Source organism: Anticarsia gemmatalis, chromosome 3 (assembly GCF_050436995.1).
Source record: "Anticarsia gemmatalis isolate Benzon Research Colony breed Stoneville strain chromosome 3, ilAntGemm2 primary, whole genome shotgun sequence".
In the NCBI taxonomy this organism is placed as follows: Eukaryota; Metazoa; Arthropoda; class Insecta; order Lepidoptera; family Erebidae; genus Anticarsia; species Anticarsia gemmatalis.
Genome location: NC_134747.1, coordinates 13,076,474 through 13,104,033, shown reverse-complemented (window position 1 = coordinate 13,104,033; position 27,560 = coordinate 13,076,474). Strand labels below are relative to the sequence as shown.

The following is a 27,560-nucleotide window of genomic DNA, read 5'->3' as shown; positions in this document are numbered from 1 at the left end:
CAAACAATAAAACGGACTTGACTCACTTGTTCGGCTCTATGTAATGGGCCATTTTTGTTTATTATTTCTAATATAACTCAGACAATCATTGGTGAGTTGTTAAGTCTTAACTGTTGACCACTTACTTGAGGTAGATCACTGCTTACCTATTTAAGTATTTTATCTCATGAAAAATAATGTAATTCACTTTGTAGTACACACAGTCAGGGTAGCAAAATAGAATGAAAAAGACAGATAATTGCAAAAGCCTTTATTTCAATACATAAGTTGATACAAAGCAGAAAAAAGCATTCGTTAGCGCAGTTATTTGTTACTGCATCAATTCTATAAAGCAAGATAGTGGCAAAATAATATGTGCGGCTTGCCACACATTCTATTCGTTCGGTTCGGTAATATTTAACGAACAACAAAACCGACTCGACTCACTTGCTCGGCTTGTGCCGATCAGGTTAATCTACACATATTCGGTTTTGCCACCCGGCTAGGCGGATTAATGCCGAGCCGGATATGTGTGTAGCAAGCCTGACTGAGTATATAATTTTAATTCTTAGTAGCAGGCCGATACGTCAGCTGATGAAGATAAATATTTCATCATTCCACAGGAGTAGGCACCTTCACCACGCTGGACTCTGAAGTAACCGTTATCTCCCCAATTTGCACCCCAAGAGTTCTTCAGTAGCCAGTAGTCAACGCCTTGTTCGTCTAAATTTATTAAATAAAAGTAATATTTTAATGACGAATATTTCATGTCTTAACAGCATCTGGATGGACCTAGATACAGTTCTTTGATCATTGCCTTTTGGAAACAAGGCGTGATCTTATGTACATATGTTACAGATTTTGCGTACAAAATTTATCAATAGCTAACCGGTTGTCGATAGTCGATAGTGGTATTTAATACTATTGCTACTAATTATCATTAGCTTATTTCAAAACTACAAGTATTGGTGGTATTAGTTAAATTGTCAAGTATATAATACATGTGACTGTACTTTACCTGTTCCATATCCAACTAACAGGACCCCATGTAAAGTTGGTTGATTGCTGGCGTAACACATACTGTCTGTCAATGTTCTGCCAGTGAACAAGTGCAGCCGCGCGGGTTCCATAGCTAAAAACATATTAAATAATAAGTTCACATCATTTTTAAATGCCTATAATACGAACATGTTAATTATATCGAGCCTCATATGAAATATTATAGGAGTAAATTTTTCGTCAGCGGCAACAGATTCAACTTTTTTCGGGCGTCGACTTCGGTTCCAAACAGTTTTATTAGAATTTTCCTAATTTATTATTCTTAAATAAAAACATTTTTTTTTATTAATAGAGTAACTTCAATTACTTATGCTTATTGGTCCATTTTCAAATAACGCTAGCTGTAGTTTTTTCTGAGAGTGTAAATTATAAAAGCGGCAGCCTGAAATCAATGCCGTAGCACGTGGGTGCTTGCATTGCTGTTCCTTGGCTATGTATGGGTAGTCGGCTTGAGGCACCGCACCGCCTTGCTCCATAAGCGACCTGTCGATAGATATAAATAAAAAATGTATGTTCTCCTCGAAAATATAAGTTATTTAATCTTTGCGCTGAAAGTGTACCAAAAAACGTCACTGCATTTTCCACCATGGCAGCCATCGGACCTCTTGTTACAATCTATAACCTGTTGTTCTGACAATGGTCTAAGTACTCCGAATTTCTTAGCGCATTGTGCTTCGATGTTTCCTGCAAATATATACGGATAAGTTTTATTACTACGGGAGACCGCACACTACCTACTTTTAGTATCGGCGATTGGCGTTTTAGTCGCTTTTCGGAAGCGAGACATAGATACACGCGACCGAACGTAGGCAGTCACCGAACTCTGCTTACCTATGGCAGCAAAAACGTAGCACGATCCACACGATTCTTGATCTTTGACAGCTGTTACGTAGCCGTCTAGACGGAAATCTAGGAACGGTGGTGTCCCGCCTCTAGGAATGTCGCGATCATTAATTCTCCGGCAGGTGTCACTCATATCTTCACTAGTGCCATTCATTGATACACCTGTATATTGGCGTATAAACTCATCAGCTGTCAAATCCATGAACTTTGAAATACCTAAAAATAAACAAGTTCATATAAGTGCCACCCTTCTTAATAAAAAAATAATAGGCAATTCAGTTCCCTGAAACAGACTTCAATACTCTACTCACTAGAGGTGGAAAACTTTCATTAGTTTAACCAAAGGTGTCAGCAGCCTAAAGTCGGCTTTTGAGAAAATTTGCTGTATATAGTATAGTGAATCTTACCGAACACAGCATTGTCACTCTCTTTATTCAATCGATTTGCTTGTAACAAGTTGTTTTTGAATATTTGGAAGCGAGCTGCCCTCTCTTCATCGCTGTGGTAGTGTTTGTTGAATCGTTGAGTGAACTGTACAAAGTGTCTGCCCGCGTCCAGGAGAGAGTACATCTCCGGTTGTATTGCGCTCGCGCACCAACATGCGCTCAACAACAACAACATGTACTTCATTGTTGATCAAGTGCTGCTCACTACTCGAATGTGTGATGAACAGGATTTTGTGACTTTTTATATTAATGCTAATCAGTAGGAAGAGGATTTAAAAAAATATATTGGCTATTTGTAATAATAAGTGTATTATCCTTGTTTGATAAAAAATGATGTCTATATAGCGACAATTCTGTGATATTCTGTTTGTTGCTCACTCTCATAGAGCGATTGGACAAATATCTGACAAAACCAGGATCTCGAGCCTGCATCTGAAGATCAAGCGCAGGTCCTAGGGCGTGCTTTCCGAGGAACGGGGTCTACAGACCTTAACTACTTCATTTCGACCAAACACTAAGCATTACTTGACAGAAAACTCATTAAAAATTAATAAATTTTTGGCCTGACTAGGAATTTGAACCCGATGCCTCTGAACGACAGTGGCATACACTACCGACACGACACGCCATGTAATAGGGGGCAAGCCCATTGCCATTCATTGGGCATATTACCAAACGCCATGCTAATATTGAAAATACTCTAATATTAATTAGGAAAACGCAATAGCATTTTGCCGAATCGAATACGAGACTTTAAGATCGGCAGTCTCCATGTACTATCTAGATGACGGAGGTAAGGTAAAGCAGGGCTTGTTGACAACTACTATCGAAGATTGCACATCACTGTGCAGATCGGCTTATAAGGGAAAATGAAGCAAAAAAACATTTTTTATTATATTTTTTCGATAAAAACCGCCAGATTTTAATAATTTAATTTAAATGTATTATCCGTATCAGTTGAAACTTAGATGAACTTACAAACATAAAACAAAATAACAAATGTCGATATGGTTTGTTTTTTATCAAACACGGATAAAGCCCTTATTATTATTGTATCATTTATTTTTTACAGTTAATTTCAGATAATACGCACTTCCTATTGATTAGCATTAATATAAAAGCTCATAAAATCCTGTCCATTGCACATTCCCGTTAAAAAATTGATCAACAATGAAGTACATGTTGTTGTTGAGCGCATGTTGGTGCGCGAGCGCAATACAACCGGAGATGTACTCTCTCCTGGACGCGGGCAGACATTTTGTACAGTTCACTCAACGATTCAACAAACACTACCACAGCGATGAAGAGAGGGCAGCTCGCTTCCAAATATTCAAAGACAACTTGTTACAAGCAAACCGACTGAACAGAGAGAGTGATAATGCTGTGTTCGGTAAGATTTGTGCAAACCATTGTACCAATTTCTTGAAAGAAGGATTGTTATTAGTATAGTACTGTTACGATTGGTATTGTTGAATGTTTAAGAATATTTTTATTTTCAACGCCCACAAGCACTCTTCGCTTCATTACCTTATACATTATGGGCAACCAATTTTCTAGCTGATTTTTTATACTGCCAATATCTCCGAGAAATAAGATGTAGCATGGCGTTTAAATTGATATTATATACATATATATCATGTTTATTTTTAAGGTATTTCCAAGTTCATGGATTTGACTTCTGAAGAGTTTATCCGCCAGTATGCAGGTGTATCAATGAGTATAAAAAATATAAGCGTTACTGAAACTTGCAGACGTATTAGGGATCGTGATATTCGTAAAGGTGGGACACCAGCGTTCCTAGATTTTCGTCTTAATGGCTACGTAACAGCAGTCAAAGATCAAGGATCGTGTTCATCCTGCTACGCTTTCGGTGCCATAGGTAAGTAGATTTATCCAAGATTAAATATACGTACATACAAAATATTACGGTTATCATATTCGAAATAATAGGTAGAGCACTTTGCCCGACCTCAATAATTGCGGCTTATTCAATAGATAACAACTAAAAGGCAAACGTTTAGATTCATAAAAATAATTATTCTATATTTGCAGCAAACATCGAAGGACAATGCGCTAAGAAATTTGGAATACTTAGACCACTATCTGAACAACAGGTTATTGACTGTGACACGAGATCCGAGGGCTGCAACACTGGTAATCCTGCCAAAAGCTTTTGGTGAGTCATAAAAAAAGTGGTGATTGTTTAAAACAAAAATATTTCACACGCATAGTGATCAATTTTCCAGGTCGCTCATGGAGCTCGGCGGTGCAGTTCCTGAAGCCGACTACCCATACATAGCCAAGGAACAGCAATGCAGGCACCCACGTGCTACGGCATTGATTTCTGGCTGTCACTTTTATGATCTAAAATCTCAAGAAAAACTAAAGAAAGCGTTAGTTGAAAATGGACCCATAAGCATAAGTAATGAAAGTTACTAATAAAAAAAAATTGGTAATATTTTCAGAATAGCAATAATTCTCATAGAACAATAAGGAGTTGCCAGCATTCATCAATTCAACTTGCTCCCGAAATCGCGTTGTCGATGAATGGAAATAAATTTTAAGTGACTTCTAAACGGTTTCATTGTGTCGCTCTATATAGCTGGCTATTTTTCCCACATAGTAGTAGACTCAACCTTCTTTAAACTCTCCTTCCACTTCGCCCTATCCTTGACGTTGTCTTCCACAACCTCATATGCCTTCATATCTCACTGCAACACTCCTCTCCACTTGGTCTGGGAAAAATACCCCGGAAAAGACCAAGAGGGAGACCTCTCGTATCGTAGTCTCCTTCTTATATCATACAACTTTTTGGACCCGAAGTCAAAAGCCCGAAAAACGTCAAATCGCCGCTGACGAAAAAGTGACTCTTATAATATTTCAAATGACGTTCGATATAATTAACATGTTTGTATTAGAGGTATTTAAAAATGATATGCACTTATTGTTTAATATATCTACAGCTATGGAACCCGCGCGGCTGCACTTTTTCATTGGTAGAACATTGACGGACAGTATGTGCTATACCCGTAATCAACCAGAATTACATTCGGTTTTGCTAGTTGGATATGGAACAGGTAAAGTACAGTCACTCGTATTATATACTTAGTAATATAACTAACTAGTAGACCCGCGCAACTTCGCTCGCGTCACATAAGAGAGAATGGGTCAAAATTTCACCCGTTTTCTTAACATTTCTTATTGCTATTATGCTCCTATTGGTTGTAGCGTGATGATATATAGCCTTTAGCCTTCCCCGATAAATGGACTATCTAACACTGAAAGAATTTGTCAAATCGGATCAGTAGTTCCTGAGATTAGCGCGTTCAAACAAACAAACAAACAAACAAAGTTTACAGCTTTATAATATTAAGTATATCACAAATACCTATAGTTTTAAGATATTGTTTTAGTCGAGGTCGAAGACCTCCGTGCCTCAGAGAGCACGTAAAGCCGTCGGTCCTGTGCCTGACCTCTCACTGGTCGTTTCGGTTATCCGTCCCATCGGGTTATGAGAGTAAAGGAATAGAGAGTGAACCTGTGTATTGTGCACACACTTGGACACCATAAACATAGTCCTGCATCGTTGGCCAGTTCACTGAAACTGACAGCCGTAGACGCATCGGCAAGGACATTATTATTATTATCAAGATTCACAACACATTTAAATTACTTTTTCTTCACTAGTGTTCTTCACTTCACTTCTTCATACATTTTCAGATAAAAAAGGCATTGACTACTGGCTTTTGAAGAACTCATGGGGTGCCGATTGGGGAGATAATGGCTACTTCAGATTCCAGCGTGGTGAAGGTGCCTACTCTTGTGGAATGATGCAACATTTGAGGATATCAGCAGACGTATCTGCCTGCTACTAAACATTGATGTTATTTCCATACATTTTTTCTTTTATTATTTGCTTTATTAGAAAGTATATAAGGTTTAAACCTAAGTAATGTTACATATTTATCACCAAGAACTGGAAAAGTAAACTAGATTTTTATGCGAGCTATTTTTACTTATTTCTGTAACCAAATTAACCTCAAATTGTACGGTACTCATCGTTTAGGGATAATTACAGTAAGTAATATGTTGCAGTCAGAAATCATTTATATCAAAACAACATGTTTATCTTAATAGCTAATTAGATGAATTCGTTGAATGCATTATCGCTTTAAATTTCGATAATTTTAATGGAACCTAAACTTCCAGACTTCAGGTAAATAGCGTTAATCGATATAAATTGGTGATATTTTCCTTAACAGCTTTGTAGTAGGTTTACTACCTGCGATGTTAAATTATAATAACTATGAATTTAAAAAAAAATTAAATAATTCGATTTTAATATGTCATTTTTTATTAGTACTTTTTATAAGTTGGTTAGGTTAAACGATTTCCCATCACCAAGTTTCGATTCATATGAAGATTTGAGACCCCATCCGAGTAAATTTGCAGACATTCGGTAAATCTCCCCACTTTCACCACCTACAACTTTTTAAAGGCTCAATCGATTTTCATTAAACATATCAAAAAACCACATAACTATAATAAAAAAAAACTAATTGAAATCACTGCACAAGTTAAGGAGTTATGATGCCACAGACAGACAGTCACACAGACAGACAGACACGTCAAACTTGTAACAACTCTCTTTTTGCGTCGGGGGTTAAAAAATAGAATAATCAATTGTAATAAATCCATACAATTAAATGCTCAAGCACGAAAAAGTGATTGCAAATTGGGCTGCCAATTATTATATTTATTTAACCAGTAAACATTTAATTGTATGTATTTATTACATTATTGATTATGATCAAAATGCTTTTGCAAGATTGCAAAGGTTTTATTCTATCCTGTAGTATGGTTAGTGGCCAACCTAGAGTCAAAGTCGTTTAAGTCGCCCTTAAACGACTTTGACTCTAGATTAGCCACTAACCATAGGCCTTTGACATGGCTTAACGACTTCTTAGGAGACATCAACCGAGACCGACTTTTTACGTGCCCTCCGAAACACGGAGACGCTCAGTTCAAATACCACTATGCGGTCACCCATCTATAGATTGATTGAAAAATTTGTTTAATACATTTATTGAGGGCATGCGAAGTCCCCAACCCGCACTTGGCCAGCGTGGTGGACTCAAGGCCTAACTCCTCCCCCTCGTTTGGGAGGAGACCCTTGCCCTGCAGTGAGACAGTAATGGGTAAATAAAAAAAAAGTAGGGACAGGATCTTCGGCTAAATGTAGTCATAACAGATAAATAAATATTTGACTGATTAATGTCAAATAATGGGATCACACTATCTTGAATACCTTTAATGTTTGATGACAAACAAAACTCGGTGAAAATATTTAAATGTGGCAAAACAAGAATAATCAATTCACTTCACACAGCTTGATTATCAAGCTTATCCTGTGAGCGGATGTCTAAATGATGATGAAGAAAGTATCTTACGCTTGTTTCACAGTAAAATGAAGACGAGTGATCTAGATGTCCTGATTGTGCTAGCTTCCTGCCAGATATGTAAACAATTTTGAAATTAAATTACTGAATCCACTTCATTATAAAGAACAAAGATAGTAACGAAAAAATAGGCATGACTTTTCTAAAACATGAGAAACTATGGTATCTGAAATGTAGAGGTGCCAAAACTAATCTGATGTCTCTTGTGTGAAACAAAGTTAAAACCAGATTCTATAGATAGAATTAATTAACGAACATATAATATGGCTTTTCCTCATATTTGTAAGATATTTACCGTAGACACTAACCAGGAATGTATAAAAGCGGAGAACTGCAGTATTCCACAAATTCGAGTAGTGAAGATCACTTGATCAACAATGAAGTACATGTTGTTGTTGTTGAGCGCATGTTGGTGCGCGAGCGCAATACATCCGGAGATGTACTCTCTCCTGGACGCGGGCAGACACTTTGTACAGTTCACTCAACGATTCAACAAACACTACCACAGCGATGAAGAGAGGGCAGCTCGCTTCCAAATATTCAAAGACAACTTGTTACAAGCAAACCGATTGAACAGAGAGAGTGACACTGCTGTGTTTGGTAAGATTCGTGCGCTTCTCGATACAACTTGCTATTCTGTAATTGTTCTCTCGTCGTCGACATGGGCCCACCAAGCAAACCCACAACGTGGCCCTTGAACACTAGTGTGTTCTCGAAAACTACTCAAATTTTATTTCATTAGTAGTTATTAGAAGCTCTGAGCATAAGATAATTTCAATTTATTCGGTTATTATACTATTATCCTCCTCTTTTCGATTTGTTGCCTAAACTAGAGACGCAATGAATATTTGAAGAACAAAGTCGATATTATATAGCAATTTGCTTTCAGGAATATCGCCGTTCTTAGATTTAACTACAGAAGAATTCAGCCGACAGTTTGCTGGTATACCAGTGAACAAGACACTCAGTACCGCGCCTTGTCAAGCACTGACCGACGCTCAAATACCTAATGTGAATGCTCCAGAGAGTCTGGATTATCGTAACAGCCGCTACGTGACTGCAGTCAAGAACCAAGGATTATGTGGTTCCTGCTACGCGTTCAGTTCTACTGGTGAATAGACATTCTCATATACTCGAATACTAAACGCTTTTATAATTCATCATTTGATATATTAATATTAACATGACAGGTAACATCGAGGGTCAATGCGCCAAGCACTTCAGGAAACTACCAACATTATCTGAACAGCAAATTGTTGATTGTTCCTCGAGAAATTTTGGGTGCAAAAGTGGATGGATGTCGGAAGCGTTCTGGTGAGTATCAACTTGGTTTTGATATACATAACTCGTGTACTTTTTACCACGTGAGGGCTTTTTAATAACTCCTAGTCCTACACTCAATATTTTGTAATTTTTCAATTCTTTATCACTTTATTACACTTAATGGCAGTCAACTTTGAAAATAATGACAACTATGCATGTCGTTTCACAGGGCACTCATTCATCTCGGAGGATCAGTATCTGAACGTCAATACCCGTACGTCGGTCAACAGACACAGTGTCGTCGTCCACAGCCTGCAGTGGCGCGTCTCTCTGGCTGTCGTATATACAACCTTAAGTCTCAGGACAAACTAAAGCAGTTACTCTATCAAAATGGACCCGTGTCTCTTAGTAAGTTTTTGATCAATTTAAATGACTTCAAGACATATACCTATTTCTATTACGTCTGCCTGGTATACCCAAAACTACACGGATGCTTATCCAATTCACAATTTTTTTACCGTTCTTAATGTTGATCCTGAAAGCGAGTCAACATTAAGAACAAAAAGCAGCAAAAAGAAACCTGACACCTAACATACGTTGAAAACAATTCAAGATAAACTGATCAACAAAATTGCACTTTGTTTGATGCAGAAATCGAACCAATTAATGTAGAATTGCAAATAATCAGCCCACAGCCTTTTTGCTTAACTAGCAAAAAGGCTGTGGGTTTTTAACGGGTTTAAAAATGGGTTTTTTAACCGTGGTTTTCTTTCAGTCTTGGAGCCGACAAACTTTCAATTCTATAGAAGTGGAATATTATCTGACAAGGATTGTTACCAGCCCAATCCGGGACTATTGCATGCTGTTCTGCTAGTGGGATACGGAACAGGTATTTGAGTTTCCCTTTCGCTTTCACAGTTATAATGTCCGATACTTTCTGATTGTTTCACAAGGAACACGACTAGCTTCCTCAAAACAAGCGAGGAAAGAATTGAACAGGGTTTTTTTTATTGTAGGCCCCAATTTTCTTAAGGCGTTGATGCTAATTGAATGACCAACATAATTACTACATGCAAAAGCTGACTAAAATGATTATTTCTGTTTCAGACACCAATGGTAATAAGTACTGGTTACTGAAGAACTCGTGGGGAGTGAACTGGGGTGAACAGGGCTACTTCAGGATTCATCGTGATGAAGGTGCCTTCTCCTGCGGCATGATGAAATATGAGAGATCGTCGGCTGTCGTCGCTTCCTGCGGTTAATTTCTCATTTCTATAATTCGCTCGCTAATTATGTGCCCAATTTTTTTTATTTTTAATGAAGAATAAAAGTTTTGACGATCAGTTCCGTATTTTTATGTACACCTATTGTGCCTTTGTTCGAACTTATTGAATGGGATCAATGAGAAACATTTTAATATCACTAAATTATAAATGTCTTCCGTCAGTGATCTACACGAGAGATGCAAAGAGTCGACACCAAATAATATTTCTAATACCATTTTAAAATATTATTGTTATACTTTATTCAATTAAACCAATGATTGAATAACAGAACTGGGGGGCTATCACGTGTTTCAGTTGACAACTATTTGAAAGCCACTATGCTGTACATTGTTTCCTCCCTTAGGTAATAGTAATTAACATGTAACATTAAAGCAGTAATGTACTGAATAGTGACCATCAGTTTGACGTACACTAACTGTCAACTGAGATACGAGATAAGGCTGCTAAAATACTTACGCAAGGCGACCACTTTACCACTGCGCCAAACGTGCAGTTAATTTTCAATCTCGGATGTATCTGGTTTACAATTAGTTGCCAAAGAAAAATAATCCTTTCATACATCAAGCAGATTTTTTCACTTAAATTCATCTCAGGCTACGACAACGGCGTATGTAATTTGCGCCGAAACGTTAGGCACTCTAAGGCAGAAGGTTCAAGGTAACTTCCGTATACGAATATATTAGGTCGGAGAAATATCTTTTCGCATTATAGTATGTGTATATTGTGTATGAACTTGTAATAAAATCTTTTCTCTACACTTAAAAGCTCGATATTTGGGTACCGCACGAGCTCACTGAAAGAAACCTAATGAACCGTGTACTCATTTGTGATTCTTGAAGCCAAAGAGATTTTATGACCAATTCATACATACTATAATGCGAAAAGACTTTTTCCCCGGCCTAACATGTGTATCAGTATTTTATTCGATACTAGTGGAGTGGCCTTGCTTCGTCCGTGTATAGTAAAATTTTATCCCGTTGATTTCATTCCCGTGGAAATGTTGATCCCATCGATCCCATACAAACCTTGTCCCGACAGCAACGAACATATAACATAAAAACATTATGCAATTTAGTTCAGTTGTTCAAAAGTCATGCGTGTACCTCTACATAAACGGTAATTTTACTTATAAAGGTTAAGATATTAAATATGAATGTGCCCATAGCAAGCATTCCTTTTTTTTTCCACCGCACTCAGATTTGCTCTACTGTCTCGGGGATTTTTACAAACATACAAAAAGCAAAGCAACGGACGCAAACGGACACAAAGCACAACCAGACTGGAAACAATTATTTGTGGATCGCACAAATAATTGCTCCGTGTGGGAATCGAACCCACGACCTCCCGACGCAATGGTATCGACGTGGCGACCTAAACCACTGCGCCACGGAGGCAGTATTTTTTTTTATGGACTCTCTTTTCCTTTGCTCTTATAGCCTGGTGGGACGATCGACACGACCAGAGAGAGGCTTTACGTGGTTTTCCGAGTATTGGGAACTATAACCTGAAGTTTTCAACCACGGGCAATCACTGAGAAATTATTTACAGAAAACCATTTTTCCCGACCCGGGATTTGAAAACCTCTGCGGCAGTCAGTTGAGGATTTCATGACCTTTGTAGCTGCCCGCTAATTATTTCTATGTTTTTGAAAACATTATGTATCAATTATTAGGAGGCAAATACGTCGATCAAACCCATACGTATTCAAGTTTTAAATATTCTTTTCTATAAATATGCTTCTTGTTATACAATAAATTCTTTCCTAATTTTTTTCTCAGCAATGATTGCCGTCAGTATGCGAATTACCTTTACTTGCGCCTTCGAATCTTATGCTGGATAAATCTCTCTTATCAGAGTCTCACGGTCTGTTAGGGTATAGTCTGATATTTAGAGCAGATAGGGGGGATGTTATTTACTTTCCAGAACCCCTCACTATTTTTTTTTACAAAGTGCTGTTTCATGTTCACTATAATTAAAAACAGGAAATGTTGCACAAAATTACTGTTGATTATTACCACGATTGTATTCATTTCCAAGCTTAATTCGAATAAAATTTCGAATATTCGAATAAAATCTTCAAAGCCTATGAATAACTAAATTACTAAACCAAAAATCCATTCAGACATGATTGTTATTGAACATCGAAACTCACAAAACTTTGGATTAAAGAAGCTAGTTTTCTTGCAGCTCTGCGTTTTTATCGACATAACTAAAACAATATCGGTAAAACAGGGTTACTTTTAAATACAGCGGCGACTTTAAAATGAAAAGATATGGGCATGCTTAAGATCTACATATTACCTACTATATTCGAAATGCTAAAATTTTATTCATACCGATATTTAGTACCTATCAGCTTAGCCTTTCCTCCAAGCTATGTTGGAGTCGGCTTCCAGTCTCACTGGATACAGCTAGCTACGAATGTTTTACATGGAGTGACTGACTATCTTACCTCCACAACCCAGTTACCTGGAATTATAACACGATACCCTTTGGTAAGACTGATTAGACTTTCAAGCTTCTGACTACTGTTAACAACTGTCAACAACAACAAGACGTTCGAAAATGACAGCCGGGACCCACAATTTAACGTTCCTACCGATATTTAGTACCAGGAACCGAAAAACTAAACTAGACACTAGCTTTTTATGCGAGATATTTACTTATTTCTGTAACCAAATTAACCTCAAATTTTCTTAAAGTAGCCCTATTTTACGGTATTCTTTGTGTAGGGATAATTACAGTAAGTAATATGCAACAGTCAGAAATCATTTATATCAAAACAACATGTTTATCTTAATAACCAATTAGATGAATTCGTTGTATGCATTATCGCTTTAAATTTCAATAATTTTAATGGAACCTAAACTTCCAGACTTCAGGTAAATAGCGTTAAATGATATTGGTGATATTTTCCTTAACAGCTTTGTGGTCGGTTTACTATCTACAATGTTATATCAAAATAATTAACATATACCTCAAGTACGAAAAAGTGAGTGCAAATTGGGTTGCCAATGTTTATGTATGTTTTACTAAGTGTTTTAATATCTAAGTATTTTAGTTATTCTAGAATAGGGACAGGACCCTAGGCTAAATGTAGTGATAACAGATAAATAAAACTTTGTCTGATTATTGCCAAAGAACAATTTTGGAATAATGTTAGATGCCACACACGACTCGGCAGAAATATGTTGCTGTGGCGTAACGCAAAAGTGACTAAAGTACATAGGCCAGCTCATCCTGTGAGCGGCTTTCTTTATGATTATGATAAAAATATTTAACGATGTTTTTATACATTTGGATTTTGATATACTGATTTGGTAGCTTACTATCAGACATGTAAATGTAAAATAAATCCACTTTATTAAGTTTAACTTCAACAACAAAGACAGTAACAAAAAAATAGGCATAATTTTTCTAAAAACTGTTAAACTGTGATACATGCCGTATCTGAAATGCGGAGGTGTTAAAACTAATCTGATGTCTATTGTGTAAATGAAACAAATGTTAAAACCCAATTCTATAAATAAAATTAATTAACGAACATAAAATATGACATTTCCTCATATTTGTAAGATATTTCCCGTAAACATTAACCAGGAATATATAAAAGCGGAGAATTACAGTATTCCACACATTCGAGTAGTGAACATCACTTGATCAACAATGAAGTACTTGTTGTTGTTGTTGAGCGCATGTTGGTGCGCGAGCGCAATACAACCGGAGATGTACTCTCTCCTGGACGCGGGCAGACACTTTGTACAGTTCACTCAACGATTCAACAAACACTACCACAGCGATGAAGAGAGGGCAGCTCGCTTCCAAATATTCAAAGACAACTTGTTAGAAGCGAACCGACTGAACAGAGAGAGTGATAATGCTGTGTTCGGTAAGATATGTCTTTAACAGGATAGTTTTTTACGTATTTTTTTGGTATTGCTAATTCTGATATTATTGTTTTCTTTTCTAGGTATATCCAAATTCATGGATCTGACTACAGATGAGTTTGTGCAGCAGTATGCGGGTATACCAATCAATGCAACATATGGGGCTCCATATTGTATTATACATACAGATGCAACTGAACCTTTTATACAGACACCGCCGACTCTAGATTTCCGTCAGAACGGTTATGTCACAGCTATCAAGAACCAAGGACGATGTGGTTCCTGCTACGCGTTTAGTGCTATAGGTAATATATTTAATGTACATCGGTGTGGTACTGAAAACAATCCGTTGCAGACCGACCAGAATAGAATAAGTTAGGGGAGAGCTTTAGCTTCACTTCGATCTCTCGCTTTAGGTGTTTTTTTTATTGCTTTGACGTCAAACTCCGGCGACGTACGATGGAGTGGTGATGGCTCGCTGCGGCAAGGCAAGGGCAGACCACCGCCACTCAATCGACGTCGCCGGAGAAGGACGTCACCATCGAAGTGGAGCTCTATCAGACTTTTGTTTAGTTTATTTACCACTACATGATGTAATTTTTTAGATTTGTAGAATGCATGATAGTTAAAATCCAAATTAAAAGCGGAATTCTGGCAATTTCGGCTTTCTTATGGCGAGGATTGTTATTCTGAAGGGTTTAGTGCAATTCGGAAGTTTACAGTATTAAACACAATGTTCTATAATCACCAGGTATTGACTCATTCTTATTTTCAGGTAACATTGAGGGCCAGTGTGCTAAGCACTTCGGGGTTCATAAACAATTATCTGAACAACAGATTGTGGACTGTGCCGCGGGAACTAATGGATGTACTGGAGGATGGCAAACAGAAGCATTCCGGTAACTAAGACTTGTTACATATTTTTCTACTAGCAACTTTTCTTTGGCATCAACTTTTTTGCAATAGTTACGTGATTACCTCGCTACGATGACTTTCACGCCACTTGTTAGATCAGCACTCAAAAACTGTGTGTTGAGTACGAATCCAATCCTATGTGGTACCGATGGCCTGTTTCATTTTAACCAGACCATGGTACGAAACTTTGTTTATCGTGTACAAGTGTGTGCATAATACACAGATACACTCTCTACTCCATCACTCTCATATAGAACTTAATAGAATTGTCGGTGAAGGCAGATAGTAAGTCAAATGCTTTACAGACCATTGTGCAAACGCTGCAACTCGATTAAAACGATTATTATTTCAAATAGACGGTTTCACTCTATAGACGGCATATATCTGTGTAACTTTGTTATTTTGCTGGAAATAATTTTTTTATCTTTATTTTAGGTCACTCATTGATCTGGGAGGTTCTGTTTCTTTGGCCGATTATCCATACATACAGCAGAGAGGTCAGTGCAAGCGCCCTCAACCATCGGCTATACTCTCCGGCTGTCGTCGTTTCAAAATTAAGTCACAGGAAAAATTGAAACAAGTGGTGTATAACTACGGACCCATGTCTATAAGTAAGTGGTTTTACTTACTCGCTTAACATTTTTAAATAGTATTTTGACACTTGGTTGACCACTAACCATAGGATAAGAAGAAGTTACAATTTAAGGATATTATTATGTTTGAATATTTTGAAGATAGATCGACGATATAAATAAATATGATTTTTGTTTGTCTAGAAGACCTGTACCTACCCACATTACCATCGTGTAGCTGTTACGAAATAAGCTAGGGGCGAATCTCTTTTATATTTCTTGATAGCTTCTCCGATGATGGTGACAGACGTGGTGATGTTGGTGATGCTAATGTATGTTTGTCGTTTATAGCTTTGGAACCAGCGCGCTTGAAGATGTACATCAGTGGAACTTTGACAGACACAATGTGCTACCAGCCGAACCAGAAAACTTTGCATGCAGCCGTAATTATTGGATATGGCATTGGTAATAATTTCTACTTTTGATATAAACCCCATAAAGTCAGTTTCAGTTGCTGTCAATTTTATTAATAGTTGTTATACATGGTCGGTAAACGATGTCTCCGTGCTTCAGAGGGTACGTAAAAAGTCGGTCCCGGGTGTTTTCAATTAAGATAACAGTCGTAAAGCCACGTCAAAGGCTTTCGGGCGGCTTGAACAACTTTGACACTAGGTTGACCACTAACCATACGATAAGAAGAAGAAGAAGTAAAAGTCGCGGGAAGCCGGACGTTTTGGACATCGTTAGGGAGGCCTAATCCAGCAAGACGCGGAGTATCCAATTGGAGGTACCGCGTCCTGGCCACTTTATGGTGACTGTTGAAGGAACACCGTCAGGTTTTTAGTCGGTATGCCCAAATTTAAAAACCGGAACGCCTAGCCGGCGGGAGAGCCCGACAGACCCCCGCTACCTCCCTGGAGCGGGACATGCAGTAATGCATTTTCCTGACGAAAAAAAAAAGGCCTAATCCAGCTGATATTACGATTATGATGATGATAATGATTCATATCCAAATCTTACAACAACTTTATACATCGTTGACTCCACGAAAAGTATTTCCAGTTATATTAAACTATATATTGTTTTCAGATGAGAAAAATATACCGTACTGGTTAATAAAGAACTCGTGGGGTGCCAACTGGGGAGACCACGGCTTCTTCAAGTTCCAGCGTGGAGAAGGCGCCTTCTCCTGTGGAATGATGAAGTATCAAAGGTCTTCTGCGATTGTCAGTTCATGCAAATAATTATTAGATCAACTTTATCTTGTTTTTATTAAGCTTTTGATTATTAAGTCCTTAGCACACATAATAACCAACTCGTAAACGGAGTGACCAACACCAACCAACACTGCATCAGTTCTAACCCTTTCAATTCAATTAAGCGACGTTACTTAATGCAAACTAGTGGACATCATAGTCAAAGTCAAATAAGCTTAATTTCATAAAATTTTAACAAGTATTAATTAAATCGTCATAGTATTTTTATCTACCACCGTTTCGGAAAAGTGGTTGCTCGTGAGAAGAAACGGCAAGAAACTCACGGCTTGCTTTTTTTAAGGATAGGAAAGGCTAAGCCATTCAAGATGACGGTCCGTTTCTAAGTAAATTTGTGTGCTATGATAAATAAATAATAAGAAAAAGAGATAGATATTTTTTAAGCATTTTGTAAATTTGTGTTTTGTGTTTGTTAAAAAGATTCATTCTTTGATTTCATAGTTCCTTTATATAGTTTATTTAGGCCTTGTTAAAATGTTTCGATTAAAATGGTTTGATTTAGTGTAAGCCTTTCAAATACTGTTGTAAAATGTAACATTAGTGAGAAGAAACTGATAAGACTATCGTATATGCTTACTCAGTAGATATTTCACTTTTTCTTTTAATAAACGTTTCTATAGAAAAATGTATTTTTATCTGAGTACTACACCCCGTCCTCCTCTAGCATTTTATCTATACTATCTATACTATTATTATAAAGCTGAAGAGTTTGTTTATTTGTTTGAACGCACTAATCTCAGGAACTACTGGTCCGATTTGAAAAAATCTTCCAGTGTTAGATAGCCCATGTTTCGAGGAAGGCTATAGCCTATAGCCTTTCTCGGTAAATGGGCTATATTATTATCATCACGCTACGACCACAATAGAAGCAGAGTACCAGTAAAAATTGTTACAAAAACGGGGAAAATGATGACCCATTCTCTCTTATGTTACGCAAGCGAAGTTGCGCGGGTCAGCTAGTGTGTCATAAACGTGGTCGCGGTTGCTTTTATACCTAATTGAATACAATGCTTATATCGAAGAGGTGACACACTCCATAATATAAACCAGAGTGATTCATGAAGGGTCACGGAAATATCCAATTTTCAGGTGTCAGTAAAAAGTGGAATAATACAATGATATCATTTACCTCGAATTGTAATGTGCGTATTAAACGGGAGAAACCTAAATTGACAATTATCTAGAAATCAATTTTTTTTTGAGTCCACGCCTTGTATGGTACCGGGGTTTTTTTTGTACCGATAAATGATTGATATAAAAGTGGTCAATGGATTATCATTCGCACATATCATTTGTACATTCGATTGTTACAACATAGATCCACAATGAAGTACATTTTGTTGTTGTTGAGCGTGTGTTGGTGCGCAAGCGCTATGGATCTACAGAAACCGTTGATCTTGGACGCGGAAAGACACTTTGTACAGTTCACTCAACGATTCAACAAACACTACCACAGCGATGAAGAGAGGGCAGCTCGCTTCCAAATATTCAAAGACAACTTGTTACAAGCGAACCGATTGAACAGCACTAGTGATGCCGTGTTCGGTAAGATTAGATTTTTAAAAAAGATTATCTGTTATACACCTGCTTCATTTGTCCACAGTATATTGTCTACAGTATGTAGAAAGAACTTTTTCAGAAGTCATGACAATTTTAATACCATGCATGTGCTTGTCATAATTTCGTCTAGTCAATAGTTATACTTGAGCCCGTTTCAATAAGTGATATCCGAGCGGTATAAGTTGATACCTCCCATGCAAGTGGTCGCAGGTTCGAACCCGAGGCAACACACCAATGACTTTTCGAAGTTATGTGTGTATTAGAAATAATTATCACATGCTCCAACGATGAAGGAAAACATCGGGAAGAAACCTTGCAAGCCTAAGATTTGTTTAATACATTTATTGAGCGCATGCAAAGTCCCCAACCCGCACTTGGCTAGCGTGGTCAACTCAAGGCCGAACCCCTCCCTCATTACGGGAGGAGACCCTTGCCCAGCAGTGGGAGTTTTATTTATTATACGGTATAAGATTCATTTTTATCTTTTACGGCCTTTGAATTTACCTTATGTATTCACTAAGAGTGTATTCGTAGGTTCAGTCAGACTTCATATACTTCACCCTATTGGCTATACTTTCCAATTAGTCAGTAAAGCATCAACTCTAACTTTGATAATCATAAGAGTCAGAAATGGACTTAAAAAAAATATTTTCAAACGCGAAAATTAAAAAAAAATGCTTTTGGAGTAGTCGTTTAAAACAAATTCTGTTTCAGGAATAACAAAACTAATGGATTTAACTCCTAGCGAGTTTCGAAGACTGTATACGGGTCTTAAGTCAGTGGGTACCGATGGTGTTGCTGACGTATACTGTAATACAATAGTCACTGATAAAGATATAACATACAGTGATGCACCAGATTCCTTCGACTGGCGAGATGAAAACGTCGTTACTGCGGTCAAAGATCAAGGAGGCTGTGGATCTTGCTTTGCGTTTAGTACTACTGGTATGATTAAAATTATTTTATCTGTTATTTATATTATTATTTATTTTTATTATGACGCAGTGTACCTAGGCTGCCTCTGAGACGCAGTGGTTAAGGTTGCCATGCCGCTACCATTGCGTCGGGATGTCGTGGGTTCGATACCCACACGGAACAATTAGTTGTGTGATCCACACATAGTTGTTTTGGGTTTGGTTGTTCTTTTTGTCAGTTGTTTGTCTGTTTGTAAAAGACCCCGTGACAAGAAAGCAGTTTTCAGTGTAGGAGTTGTCTTTTTTAAGAAAAGAAAGCACTAAATATAGGTTAAAATGAATAATTACGAATGTTTTTCACTTTCTTTACAGGTCTACTTGAAGGTCAATATGCTATCAAGAATAAAGTGTCACCTATTGGCCTATCAGAACAGCAAATCCTTGACTGTGATCATAACTCCTCGGGCTGCGGAGGCGGACTCATGTCATTCGCTCTTAAGTAATACAACCAACTTAACACTAAAACATACACCAACTCTGGTTGTTTTATACATTATTATATACATTGGCTTAGCCTTTGTTCCAAACTATGTTGGAGTCGGCTTCCAGTCTCACCGGATGCAGCTGGATACCATTGTTTTACATGGAGCGACTGCCTATCTGACCTCCACAACCCAATACCTGGGATATAACACGATACCCATCGGTAAGACTGGTTGTCAGACTTTCAAGCTTCTGACTGCTGTAAGCGACTGTCAAAGATCTTCGAAAATGACAGCCGGGACCCACAATTTAACGTGCCTTCCGAAACACGGAGGAACTCGATATGTATAAGATGGTCACCCACCCACAGAACAACCTCGGCAAGCATAGCTTAACCTCAGAGATCGATCTGCGCGGCTGTTGTTAACTAAGCACATTATTGTAAATTAAAATTATATGACTGGTTTTATGGTCCGAAAATCCTAGATTTTTTCGAATCGATCGTAACCAACAAATGCTCATCGGGAGACGTCGTCGTCCACAGTTCTAAACATATACGACAAAGCATTTCCAATGCGTCTTTTGTGATATTTGTAAACAGCTCAAGATGATGTGAAGTAATAAAAACTACTGCTCCACAGGTCTCTCATAAAAGAAGGAGGATCAATAAAAGAAGAAGAATACGACTATGAAGGTTCCGTAGGAGAGTGCCGTACAAAGAACTTCACACCATTTGTAAAGGTTAAAAAGTGCTTATCGTACAATATGGCGTCGCAAGAGAAACTGAAGCAAATTTTGTATAATACTGGACCTATATCCATCGGTGAGGCAAAAATAGTTATTTTATTCGTAGCTATTCCTATATACTTTAAATGAATTCACTGTTATATTGTACTAGAGGCCGCCCGCGACTTTGTCCGTATGGAATCCCTTCCCGTGTAAATCTAGATCCCTCGGGAACTACGGGATAAAATGCCTATGTGTTATTCTGGGTCTTCAGCTACCTACATACCAAATTTCATCATAATCAATTCAGTAGTGTTTGCGTGAAAGAGTAACAAACATCCATACATACTCACATACTTTCGCATTTATGATATTAGTAGGATAGTAGCATGTAGCATATTTGCTTATTATGTTATAGTTTTTGGTGGTATTCTTTGGTAATAATAAGTCTGCTACAATGTTCTTTTGCCCTTTTAACAACTGCTTAGTTTATCAATCACGGTTTTTCATTTCATGGGGATACTCGTATATAGAGAGGAAAACGCTATATGTCTACGATCAACAGAAACTATAATTGTATACAACAATCTTATAAATATTAAAATATTTTTATACAGCTATCCAAGCAGAGGCACTTCAACTGTACTCGGAAGGAATAGTAAGTGATGAGGAATGTAATGTTGGTGATGTAAACCATGCCGTTTTACTGGTGGGATACGGATCAGGTAATAATTATAATTTGATATTCAATATTAGATATCTGCCCAGACGAGCCATTTACCGGGCTCGTTTCCAAACTTCGGGTTATTTATATTATTCAAACCCATTACTGTCCCACTGCATGGCAAGGGTCGCCTCCCAAACGAAGGGAGGGGTTAGGCCTTGAGTCCACCACGCTGGCCAAGTGCCGGTTATTTATTGAAGAATATATTTTCATATAAAAAAAGCCACGATACCACTTTGCCCAACTCGAGAATCGTAATTAATCCACTACCAATAAAATTGCTCCGGCGGCAGTCGGTACTAGCTTAAAACGGTTCAAAATTACATCCTTCAGTTAAGATACCTTAGATATTTTTCGTTAGCTTATTTGACTGTCCTATGGCTGAGCAAAAGCTTCTCTCTTTTCCTTGCAAATCACCCTATCGACGGCCATAGCTCCGCGCCACCTTCGTTTGGGTCTTCGGCTTCTGCGATAACCATCCCTTGGCAACTTCAACTCATATGTAAATGTTATACGTTTCAGAAAATAACAAGCCTTTTTGGATTGTGAAGAACTCTTGGAGTAAGAATTGGGGAGAAGATGGCTATTTTCGCATGCAGCGGGGAGACTATGGGCTCTCTTGTGGCATGATGAACACTCTCATGACTGGCGCGGAAATACAATGACAGTTTCTTTCGCATAAAGATCATTTTTAACTTACTATTGTACCTCCTATGGTTTTTGTTACCTTAATTTATTATCTAAAATATATGAATTTGAATAATATTTGCACTTTTTTTAACGAACGATGAAACATTCTCGTTTATTTTTAATACAACATGATTTTAATTTTAATTTACTTTATTCTACAGAGGCTCTTTAACAGACTAGACTAGACTATAGTTTTTGACTAAACTTCAAATTTATTTATCGAAAATAATAATGAAATGAAGAAAGACACGTCAAAGATACATTTAGGTATCTAAATAAATATTTCATAAATTGATAATTCCTGTGGATTTAGCGTAAACTTTTTACAGTGTCTGATTCCAATTAGAACAGTTGATAACATAAATGTCAGCCATTCGTAGTGACTTTGCAAAGATTCCAATAAAAATGTATGATATAAGGAAATTCCATATGATTTCAATAATAAACATTACATAAAACCGGATGGTATATGGAGTACAACAAGGTAATCTGATAGGTCCTTAATTAGGAATGATATAACAGGAAAGCCACAACAGCGATTAACAGCGCACAAAATGTTAAAAATGTCAATTTAACACCATTCCTTTATTGTCGATAAGCTTGAAAAGTTAGTTAGAGATAGAATAAGGAGCACTGTTGAAAATAATCACCATTTAATACCTGTATTGTAGAGATATTGATACTGATACAATAATAATAATCGTGTATTGAACAATACATAATCTGAAACTAGATTTTTAATTAGCATACTAAATGATTTCCTCAAAGCGTACATTTCCTGTAGGCACTAATCAGGATTGATATAAAAGAGAAGAACTATAACACATCACACTAGTAGTGAGCAGCACTTGATCAACAATGAAGTACATGTTGTTGTTGTTGAGCGCATGTTGGTGCGCGAGCGCAATACAACCGGAGATGTACTCTCTCCTGGACGCGGGCAGACACTTTGTACAGTTCACTCAACGATTCAACAAACACTACCACAGCGATGAAGAGAGGGCAGCTCGCTTCCAAATATTCAAAGACAACTTGTTAGAAGCGAACCGATTAAATAAAGAGAGCGACAATGCTGTTTTTGGTAAAATTTGTATTTTTCATATCTTTATTGTCTGTTTAGAGACGCCCATAGCCAGTTGCGCTCACCGGTCGGTAAGCGATCTGTGGGTTAAGCAAACCTTGGCGCGGTCATTCCATAGATAGGTGACCGCATAGTGGTATTTGAGCTGGGCGTCTCCGTGCTTCGGAGGGCACGTAGAAAGTCGGTCCCGGTTGTTGTCAATTAAGATAACAGTCGTTAAGCCACGTCAAAGGCCTTCGGGCGGCTTGAACAACTTTGACACTAGGTTGACCACTAACCATACGACAAACGAAACGAAAATTGTCTGTTTGAAATTCATCTTGGCTATGAAACTTTATTTGGAGAAATCAAATCCTTAATTTTTATTTCTGTTCTACCAATTTTACAACGCTTCATGCTATCGTTTAGTTTATGTTTTGTGAATACTCTAGTTCTTTATGTATCTGTATTTATTTTTGGCTGTATGATGGAGTTTGTAGGTTCTTTTAGCTTAGTACTGATCTCATAATATTTTTCTAGGTATATCCAAATTCATGGATCTGACTACGGATGAGTTTGTGCAGAAGTATGCGGGTATACCAATCAATGCAACATATGGGGCTCCAAATTGTTTGATACATACTGATGGAAGTATTCCTTTTGTACGAACACCACGATTTCTAGATTTCCGTCAGAACGGTTATGTCACGGCTGTCAAGAACCAGGGGCATTGTGGTGCCTGCTACGCCTTTGCTGCTATTGGTAAGTAGAATATATTACAAGTTCATACATACTCGTACTATAATGCGAAAATTTTTCCCCGACCTAATATTTTGAGTTAACCTGCAGTTGCATTATGTAACGTGTACAAGGCCGTTTGCTTGCCTCTTACAAGAGGCCAGCAAATTGATGTTGGAAGTGGGTGTTTTCCATACACCTTCTCTTACGTTTTTTTAAGACCACCCCCTTCCGCGAATCTCTTGTGTCGCGGAGACTTTTACAAACATACCAACAACGGACACACAGAGAACAACCAGACTCTTAACAGTGTTATTTACGGATCGAAAAAAAATGTTCCGTGTGGGAATCAAATCCACGCCGTCCCTAGTAGTAAAAAGTAAACCACTGTACCACGGGGGCAATCATCCTACTATCCCACTAATATTATTAATGCAAAAGTTTGTGAGTATGTATGGATGTTTGTTACTCTTTTACGCAAATACTACAGAATCAATTACGATGAAATTTAGTATATAGGTAGCTGAAGACCCAGAATAACACATAGGGTATTTCTTATCCCGAAGTTCCCGAGGGATCGGGATTTACACGGGAAAGGTTTCTATGCGGACGAAGTCGTGGGCGGCATTTAGCATTCTATAAATGTATAACGATATATTTCTGTACCTACAATATAAAAACATGAGATATTAGTTTGCGACCTAACTCTTCCTTTTCAGGAAACATTGAGGGTCAGTGTGCTAAGAATTTCGGAGTTCGCAAACAATTATCTGAACAACAGATTATTGACTGTGCCGCGAGGACTAATGGATGTCGGGGCGGACACATGTCAGAAGCTTTCCGGTAAACGTTAACTCTACTTATTTATTTTTAGATTCTTATAATTTTTCTTTCAAAAATAATATGTACATATTTTATTAATTTATTTACTTGGCCAGCGTGATGGCATCACGGCCTTACTCGTCCTTCGTTCGGGTGAAGACCGGGAGAGAATTTTGCATGTCCACAATAAATGTATTAAACAAATTATCAATTACTTCTAATTCACATATAACTAATTGTTAAAACATATAACTAAATCATTGGTGTGTTTTTACGTTTTTAAACTTTCGCGACTAGTACACATAATATTATAATGCAACGGGTCTTAAACGCGATTGAAAATTAAAGGTTAGAATACCTTACTTGATCACCCGACGTTGGTGTGTTGCCTCCAGTTCGAACCGTCGACAACTTGCGTGTGAGGTTATGTAAATACTTTATGTGTTTCATAGGTCTCTCATCGATCTGGGAGGTTCTATTGCTCAAGCTCAGTACCCGTACGTAGCGCAGAGAGGTCGATGCATGCGCGCTCGACCGACAGCAAGACTCTCTGGCTGCCGCATCTTCAGGGTCAGATCCCAGGAAAAACTGAAACAAGCGTTGTATCGTATTGGACCCATTTCTATAAGTAAGTAGCTTTTTTCTACGGTATGTGAGAGGATATTATTGAAGCTAAAGGAATATATTATTTCCAACTTAAAAAATGAGCTAAATATACACTATAATTACATACAAATAGAAAAAATATTAAAAATAATAGAGATGAAAAGGGCGCTACGCATCGTAGTACTTCTCCCCATCGCTGTCTATCGGGGACGTTCATAGAATGCTGGCAGCATTGCCACGTTGTATTGCTTGTGGAATATGTACCTAATTGTGAATTTTACAAAAGCTACTCTGTACCACGATTCTCTGTCACTATCGACTATTGAAAACTCGTTAGTTATCAAGAAAAGTTGGAAAATGTGATTAACGCCTCTAACGGGCGACATTAGAACTATTTTCGCATTACATTTTAAATGTCAAACTTTCGATATTTATTTGTACCGACTGAAGAGAATCGTGCTACTGATGATTGTAAAAGTTGCTTGTTGATTTATAGCTTTAGAACCAGCACGCTTGAAGTTGTACGTCGGTGGTACATTGACGGACGCGATGTGCTACCAGCCGAACCAGAGAGTATTGCATGCAGCCGTGATTGTTGGATATGGAATTGGTAATCATTCTTCTTTACTTTTAGTAAAAATTTATTGCAATAATGTAATTCTGCGCGCAGGATTACGCGTGAGAAAGCCGGCGCGCTCTTCGCTGATGAGCGCCACTAATGACTGACCTCTCCTGCACACCTTTTATACGCGCACTCCTTCACGCACGATTACTGTTTCATGTGCAATAGGGTGTGTGTGTACAGGTGGCTATCGTATTTCCCCAACAACTGTAGCTCGTTTCTCTACTACTATCGACTACCGACAACCGACCTGACATCGAGAAATTTTGTATGAAAATCTGATCAGCGCCTCTGACGGGCGGCATAGGAAATATTTTGGCTGTACATTCTAAATGTCAAAATTTCGATACTCAACAGTACCGACTGTACAGAATCGCGCTACTGTTTGAAATTGTCAAACATTCATGTTTGATTAAATTAAATGTTATTGTTTTCAGATAATAAAGGGGTGCCGTACTGGTTAGTAAAGAACTCGTGGGGTGCCAACTGGGGAGACCACGGCTACTTCAAGTTCCAGCGTGGAGAAGGCGCCTACTCCTGTGGAATGATGAAATATCAAAGAACCTCAGCGATTGTTCGTTCATGTGAATAATAATATCAACGGGCTTATCATGTATCTCAGTTGACAACTAGTGTACGTCAAATTGATAGGCACTATGCAATACATTGCTGCTTTAACGCAAGGCTATAATTACTATGATCTGAGGAATAAAACTATGAACAGCATAGTGACTTTCAAATATTTGTCAACTAAGATACGATATAGCCACTTTGACCATTTTCATCAGGTCTTATACTTAAAATTAGTGTAACCCTGTAAACTTAGTAGAAAGAAAATATGTTCGACTTTCAAAAATACTATGTTTCTCTTTTAAATAAAATTTTCAATAAAAGTTTTATTGTTTTAATTTGAAATCACAATACTTATTTTTTGTTTGGAACAGTTTTACTAACTTATTTATTTATTAAAGTCAATTGACTTTGATTGATCAGTAATGGCCAAGTTAGCACCTCCCACACAAGTGGTCACAGGTTCGAACCCGCGGCTATACCCTAATAACTGTTCGAAAGGAAAATATGTGATGAAACCTTGCATGCCTAAGTTTTTTAAACTAAGTTCTTGAAGGTATGCAACCCGCACTTGGCCAGTGTGTTGGACTCCAGACCTAACCCCTCCTTCATTACGAGAGGAGACCCTTACCCAGAAGGGAACAATCACTTTCAACGAAAATTGGTTTAAACGGGATACTGTCAGTAGTTTTTTAAACTTTAAATTTTTTGGAAACCACCAATTATGACTTACAACAAAAGATTTTCAACATGACTGATTGTCGTCAATCTAAGTTTCAACACAAGCATTCAGTCAAATACTCAATATCATATGTCCCTCTAGCGCGATTCTGTACAGTCGGTACTGTCGAGTATCGAAAATTTGACATTTAAAATGTACTGCCAAAATATTTCATACAACGCCCGTCAGAGGCGCTGATCAGATTTTCATACAACATTTCTCGATGACAGGTCGGTTGTCGGTAGTCGATAGTAGTTGAGAATCGAGCTACTGTACCTCGATTCTCTTCCACTATCGACTACCGACAACCGGCTAGCTATCGACATTTGACATTTAGAATG

At 37.7% G+C, this 27,560-nt stretch overlaps 4 protein-coding genes across 4 annotated transcripts; 3 read left to right on the top strand and 1 right to left on the bottom strand.

The window, feature by feature from the left end:
- Window positions 1-326: 326 nt before the first annotated feature.
- On the bottom strand, window positions 327-2,527 carry LOC142987697 (cathepsin L-like). The gene is made up of 6 exons (XM_076136644.1): window positions 2,289-2,527; window positions 1,870-2,097; window positions 1,599-1,722; window positions 1,346-1,521; window positions 998-1,111; window positions 327-702 (listed from the first exon to the last, which is right to left on the bottom strand). The coding sequence occupies exons 1-6, from the start codon at window positions 2,509-2,511 to the stop codon at window positions 548-550; spliced, it is 1,020 nt and encodes a 339-aa protein (XP_075992759.1). The 5' UTR covers window positions 2,512-2,527; the 3' UTR covers window positions 327-547.
- A 970-nt stretch (window positions 2,528-3,497) lies between these two features.
- Window positions 3,498-6,202, top strand: LOC142987123 (cathepsin L-like). The gene is made up of 6 exons (XM_076135675.1): window positions 3,498-3,717; window positions 3,979-4,206; window positions 4,380-4,503; window positions 4,574-4,749; window positions 5,291-5,404; window positions 6,048-6,202. The coding sequence occupies exons 1-6, from the start codon at window positions 3,498-3,500 to the stop codon at window positions 6,200-6,202; spliced, it is 1,017 nt and encodes a 338-aa protein (XP_075991790.1).
- A 1,946-nt stretch (window positions 6,203-8,148) lies between these two features.
- Window positions 8,149-10,311, top strand: LOC142987120 (cathepsin L-like). The gene is made up of 6 exons (XM_076135674.1): window positions 8,149-8,386; window positions 8,676-8,897; window positions 8,977-9,100; window positions 9,279-9,457; window positions 9,825-9,938; window positions 10,157-10,311. Exons 1-6 carry the CDS (start codon window positions 8,164-8,166, stop codon window positions 10,309-10,311), a joined length of 1,017 nt encoding a protein of 338 aa, XP_075991789.1. The 5' UTR covers window positions 8,149-8,163.
- A 3,664-nt stretch (window positions 10,312-13,975) lies between these two features.
- On the top strand, window positions 13,976-26,762 carry LOC142987119 (uncharacterized). Its single transcript, XM_076135673.1, has 17 exons — window positions 13,976-14,224; window positions 14,306-14,527; window positions 14,998-15,121; window positions 15,573-15,748; window positions 16,061-16,174; window positions 16,799-16,952; window positions 18,353-18,528; window positions 19,258-19,488; window positions 19,830-19,956; window positions 20,582-20,763; window positions 21,284-21,391; window positions 22,931-23,161; window positions 23,681-23,902; window positions 24,598-24,721; window positions 25,153-25,328; window positions 25,803-25,916; window positions 26,366-26,762. The coding sequence occupies exons 1-17, from the start codon at window positions 14,002-14,004 to the stop codon at window positions 26,518-26,520; spliced, it is 2,859 nt and encodes a 952-aa protein (XP_075991788.1). The 5' UTR covers window positions 13,976-14,001; the 3' UTR covers window positions 26,521-26,762.
- Window positions 26,763-27,560: the final 798 nt, after the last annotated feature.